This window comes from Cannabis sativa, chromosome 5 (assembly GCF_029168945.1).
Source record: "Cannabis sativa cultivar Pink pepper isolate KNU-18-1 chromosome 5, ASM2916894v1, whole genome shotgun sequence".
Classification (NCBI taxonomy): domain Eukaryota; kingdom Viridiplantae; phylum Streptophyta; class Magnoliopsida; order Rosales; family Cannabaceae; genus Cannabis; species Cannabis sativa.
In genome coordinates, this window is record NC_083605.1 from 22,901,759 (window position 1) to 22,908,171 (window position 6,413).

Below are 6,413 nucleotides of genomic sequence, written 5' to 3' on the forward strand. Positions count from 1 at the left end.
ATGTAATTTTTATTTTTTTAAAAAAATAAACATTTTGCAACACTTATATTATAAATGTTACTATTAATAAAATTATTAATAGGCTTCCAACAAAATTATTATAGATATTTTTTATATATATTTTTATATGTTATCTTAAATATAAAGACCTTTATATTGTGATATATGAAAAAGAAAAATGGATATTATTTGGACTTTGTCGTAAAAGTGTTATAATTCTGAGAAATTTAACAAAATAATCTTTGTACTGCATTAATAAAAATTAAACTAACAGAAGAATTTTCAAAAAATTATATATATATACACATGATTGTTACATCTCTATGGCAAAATAAATTATATGAAAATTAGTACAGCAAAATGTGATTACATACTAACTTTTACTATCACAATTAGTTAACCAATATCTTATTAAAAGCCTTAGACAAAGATGAGAAGTCGTTCACGCCATCCCTAAAGCTTGAAATTGTAGATTTGTAGTAAATCAAAGCTCTGATTTGTTGATGATACCAACTACAAAAAATAAAATAAAAATCTGCATAAGAATAACATGAAACTTTATGATATTCATGTGTATATAATAGATATTGAGTGCCTATAATAAGAAGAGAGTACAAAACAAAATCATTTCAACCACAAGACAGAGTAAAAAAATGATGCAAGTAAACAATTTGAAAGAATAAGTACCAAAGAATTATTAAAGAATTATATAAAGAAATTATAGTGAATAGTTAATTGCCTGGGTAAACTTTAAGATATATGAAGAGAAATTGTAGTATCTGTTAAGTAATCAAAAAGAAAAACATATTATGATGCTTATTATGAAGACATGAGAAAAGATAAGAGAGTATGAAACAATTAGAGAACTAAATGAAAGAAGTTAAGAAATTAGTGGTTAGTTTATATTGAGAACGTGTTACATGAAATCTTTATTAATATTATCAAATTAAAATTTCAAAATTTATCAAGCGGGCACTTACTACTGAAAAAAAAAAATTTATAATTAATTATCTATTTAATTTTAAACTAATTGGCAATGCATTTGTAGAAAGTGTTGCTTTCTATTGCTATTTCATTCAATATACAATAACACTTAATAAAAAAGTGTTGTCCTATAAGCAATTTGTAATTTATTTATTTATTTGTATTATTTAGAGCAAGTCTTTCACAACACTTTTTTTACAATTGTTTCTAATTCTTACAACAAAGAAAATTGCAACACTCTTTTTTTAAGTGTTACTAATTAAGTGTTGCTAGATATATATTTTGTAGTAGTGATTTGATCAATTTATTACTTAGTTCTCATTAAATAAAGTTATGATTTATTTTATATATATACTTTAAAATTTCTTAAACATCCACCGCGAAGCCCAGGAGGGTAAAGTTGCTAATTTATAAAGATATGTCATTATTTAAATGGAATAATGGGACGGAACCTAACAGAATGACTAAATTTTTATAAATGTAAAAGTTCAGAGGATTCTTAACAAACCATATATTTTAGGGGATAAAATCAGTATTGTGGAAAGTTCAGAGGGTAAAATTGCTAAATATTCTAAAAAATAATAAAGTAATTTGCGGTATAAATACTTAAGTTTAACTTTCGGTTGCAAATAAATACCTAAGTTTAGTTTTTGACAATAATAATACCTAAGTTATATTTTTAAAACTTTTGTAAGTACCTGGCCGTTAAGTGTCAAGTAAATTGTCACGTGACAATCCCTGATTACTCAAAGCCATTAAATTTTTATTTTTTTTAAAAAAATAAGTTTAAATATACCAATAAGAAAATGAAATGTGGATAATGACTTGGATACCTACTAAAGTTTTAAAAATATAACTTAAGTATTATTATAGCCAAAAATTAAATTTAAGTAATTATTTATAACTGAAAATTAAATTTAAGTATTTATGCTGCAAACTAGTGTATAAATATTCTGAACAAAAAGGTAAAGGGTCATTTGGTATTTATCAGTTTTTTGTGGCAAAACCTTCGAAACTCTCAATTCACTTGCATTTAACCATCCAAATTCAAATTTTGGTGGCTAAACCTACCAAACTTTAGTTCTGTTAGCAAATTTAGTTTTCCATCCATTTTCATTAGTTAAATGCCAAGTTGGAATGTACACGTGTACCCTCGTATACACATGACACATTCATATTGGTCCAAATCATTTAATTATTTAATTATTATAAAAAATTATTTTAATATTTAAAATAAATAATTTTTTTAAAAAAATTCATTTATTATTTCTCTCTCTTCTCTCACGTACTCTGTGACTCTTTTTATTTTTTTTTTGGTTCTATCTTTTTCTTCTTCCCTTCATCTTCTTCATGAGTACATACCACCACCACCATAAACATCAATCTATATACATAAAAATAATTAAAATTAAACAAAAATGTCATTACACATCAATATAACATGCAAAAAAAATAAAAAATTGAAAGCCAAAAAAACAAGTTTAGCAACGTACCAAATTGGAGCTTTGTCGATCTCAGCGTCGGCGAGATGCCAACTCCTTCTCCAAGGGCTTTTGGCATGTTCTGTCAATTGGAGGATGTTTCCATGAAGGCCAGAAAACTCAACACGACCCAAACCAACCCAAGAAAATAGCCTTAACACCGCAGATAGAAATCGTCTTTCTTATCACAGTGTACCGCCATTAATGGTGTCAAAAATGGAATTTTTTGTTCCAAGCATTTAAGCTTCAATCTTCACATTCAAATTGCTTATAATGTCTCTTAAGCTTAAAAATAAACATCCTTTAAATCCAAATACTAACTTAACACCTCAAATCTGAAACTTGCCTAAAACTTCCATTTTCTTGAATGTGAAAATGTTGATTTTAGATACTGGAGTTTCTAGCCACTTTGATATTGCTCAAATGCTTCTTTAGATGATAGGAAAGAAATACAAAATATTCAAAATAACCCAAAAATTCTTTAAGCCTTCCAATTCCAAATCATAATAATAGGGACTGCAAAACGAGAATAATAGAGGCAGAAAAATTGAGAGGACTTTGAGTTTTTCAGGGACGGGAACTTAGTATTTTGTGTCGACTTTGAATGGTGGCAGTTGGAGATGGAGATCTGGGCTAGGAACAACCATGGAGAGAAAGGGAGATGCATGAGGGAAGATGAGATGCGTGAGGGAAGAGAGAAAGAAATTTTAGGGAAAAAAATAATTTATTAAATATGTGATATTTTTTTTTAAAAAAAAAATTATTTATTTTAAATATTAAAATAACTTTTTACAATAATTAAATAATTAAATGATTTAGACCAATATGAATGTGCCGTGTATATATGAGTGTACACATAGACATTTCAACTTGGCATTTAACTAATGAAAATGGATGGAAAACTAAATTTGCTAAGAGAACTAAAGTTTGGTAGATGTAGCCACCAAAATTTGAATTTAGATGGTTAAGTGCATGTGAATTGAGAGTTTGGAGGATTTAGCCGCAAAAAACTCCTTCTCTTTAATAAACTGTTCCTCCTTTGGTTCATTTTAAATTTAAAAGTATAAGGTGGACACGTCACTCAAAGACAACGGTTAGATTTCGCAAGAAAAGAAAGAAAAAGGGGGGGAAACGCCCCCAATCATCAATCAGTACTCAAATTCAAAATCCTAGGGTTATAGCGCTCCTCTCAATCAAACAACACTGAATCTTCTGATCAAAAAGGAACAAACAGTACTGAATCTTGGATCGAAGAAAAATGGAGAAGTACGAGAAGCTAGAGAAGGTCGGAGAAGGCACGTACGGCAAGGTATACAAAGCCAAAGACAAAGCCACCGGTCAGTTGGTTGCTCTCAAGAAGACTAGGCTCGAAATGGACGAAGAGGGTGTCCCTCCCACTGCCCTCCGTGAGGTCTCCCTCCTTCAAATGCTTTCTCAGTCTCTCTATGTCGTCCGCTTGCTCTCTGTTGAGCACGTTGACAATCGCAAGGACGGCAGGCCCAAGCCTGTTCTCTACCTTGTCTTCGAGTATCTCGACACCGATCTCAAGAAATTCATTGACTCCCATCGCAAGGGATCAAATCCCAGGCCCTTAGCTCCTTCTCTGATCCGAAACTTTCTTTATCAGCTCTGTAAAGGGGTGGCCCATTGCCACTCGCATGGTGTCCTTCACCGTGATCTCAAACCTCAGAATCTTTTACTTGACAAGGAACGTGGCATCCTAAAGATCGCCGATCTCGGCCTCGGCCGAGCATTTACTGTCCCACTTAAGAGCTACACTCATGAGATTGTTACTCTGTGGTATAGGGCCCCTGAGGTCTTGCTTGGCTCCACCCATTACTCTACTGCTGTTGATATGTGGTCCGTCGGATGCATCTTTGGTAAATTGATCTAGATCTTGGGTTGTTGGGTTTAATTTCTTTGTCTTCTCTTGGTCTTTCGTGATTGAATGTTTTACTTATATGTCTCAGCTGAGATGGTAAGAAGGCAGGCGCTTTTTCCCGGAGATTCCGAATTCCAGCAACTGCTTCACATCTTCAGGTCTGTTTAGTATGGGTCTGTCGGTATCACAAACTAAAATTGGATCTGGGAAATCGACATTAACCTTTGTTTTGTTGTGGTTTATTGTTGCCTAACTGTTTGATATTTTGCCTTAATCTGAAATATATTAGATTTATTTTCCACTACTTTTTTTATTCTCACATTTCATCTTTTGTGTAGGCTTCTTGGAACTCCTACTGAGAATGAATGGCGGGGGGTGACTAGTTTTCGAGACTGGCACGTGTATCCACAGTGGCAACCACAAAACTTGGCACGTGCTGTTCCTTCTCTTGGAGCAGATGGCGTTGACCTTCTATCGGTAATATAATCTTCATAGTTGAGCAAACTTATACGAATTAACTACAAAAATCACTTGGTGAATGGTCCATTGTTTTGAACTGCATTTTGATGTGACTTAATTTAAAGAATTTTTTTAAACAGGAAAGTGAGTGTGAAGTCATCTAGGATTAACGCTAGTTAGAATTGAATTGAGTGCATATTTTCTCCATGGCAGTTTTACTATTGCAGATGGCAACATAATACTGTCATATAAACCAACAATTAAATAAGAGCTACTGCTAGCCCTTTGGTGTTTAATTTACTCAAGTTGTAAATTGGGAAGATGTGTGTACGAGTGTAAATGACTTTTACAACTACAACTATTTTGATAACAAATGTATACATCTTAACACATTCGATAAATCTTACTCGAATTCTAAATTGGGAAGATGTCTATGAGTGCTAATGACTTCTACAACTACAGCTTTCTTGATAAGCAATGTATACATCTTAATACATTCCTCAATCGACGAATTGCTGAGTATTACATACTAGTTTAATCATGTAGTCTGTTATTGTTAAACAGATATCATTGCTCTACTAGTTTTCTTTTATTTTAGAAATAATAATGTGATGTGATCAATTTATTTGATCTGTTTGTACAATGCAGAAAATGCTAAAATATGACCCTGCGGAAAGAATCTCAGCTAAAGCAGCATTGGACCACCCTTATTTTGACAGCCTTGACAAGTCTCAGTTCTGAAGGCAAATGCCTAGCCACAACACGTAAACTGCCAGCTACAAGTGAACTATTTTCTTGTGGACTATTTGTTATAGGGACATGCTATTGTGTTGAAATTTGTGGGATACTGTTGGCTAAAGCCTCTTGTCATCATCTTGGTGATTTGAAACCTCATCTCTTGTCAAATTGGCTCTCTTATTTTCATTTTTTGTTTGATGGTCGCCAATTGATTTATGTTTATGTAAAAGCTTGGAAATGAATAATGCAAACTATTATAATGATTTTGATTAGGTAATTAATTGTAAAAATTTGGAAAACTTGATATTTTATTTGAAACACGATAGGGGAGATAAACTTAAGGATGGATTTTATTTCCTACAATCTCATTCGGATAGTAGGGACCAAGTCTTTTCTTTTTTTCACCAAAAGAACTCCAAGGATTGTAGGAAATGTTTTTTCTTTTCATTCGACTTTTGTGCTTTCGATCGCTCGACCCCTACTCAATTTTTTAGGGATCACGAAGCGGTGTTTTGGATCCTCAACAAGGAGGAGTTGAATGTCAGGGACTTGGTAAACGTTGCAAACTATCAGAGGGTAGGTCTCCTTAAGGCTCTTCAGACCATTAAGGATGTGAATCTTAGATACTCAACAAGGAGGAGTTGAACGTCGGGGACTTGGTGACCACTGCAAACTGTTCGAAGGGTAGGTTTGTCTCCTTAAGGCTCCTCAGACCATTAAGGATGCGAATTTTTCGAAGGTTGTCTGTCCTAACGCCTGGGATAAGGTAATGGAGGAATAGTCTCGGATGTTGACCGTCTAGGAGGCTAAGCGAAATTACAACGCCTTCCAAAGATAGATGGAGGAAGATGACTGGGTGGCCTCAGCCC

General features: G+C 32.9%; 1 protein-coding gene across 1 annotated transcript; it reads left to right on the forward strand.

The window, feature by feature from the left end:
• The first annotated feature begins 3,337 nt into the window (after nt 1–3,337).
• On the forward strand, nt 3,338–5,834 carry LOC115702134 (cell division control protein 2 homolog C). The gene is made up of 4 exons (XM_030629592.2): nt 3,338–4,345; nt 4,436–4,505; nt 4,686–4,824; nt 5,455–5,834. The coding sequence occupies exons 1-4, from the start codon at nt 3,724–3,726 to the stop codon at nt 5,545–5,547; spliced, it is 924 nt and encodes a 307-aa protein (XP_030485452.1). The 5' UTR covers nt 3,338–3,723; the 3' UTR covers nt 5,548–5,834.
• The last annotated feature ends 579 nt before the right edge of the window (nt 5,835–6,413 follow it).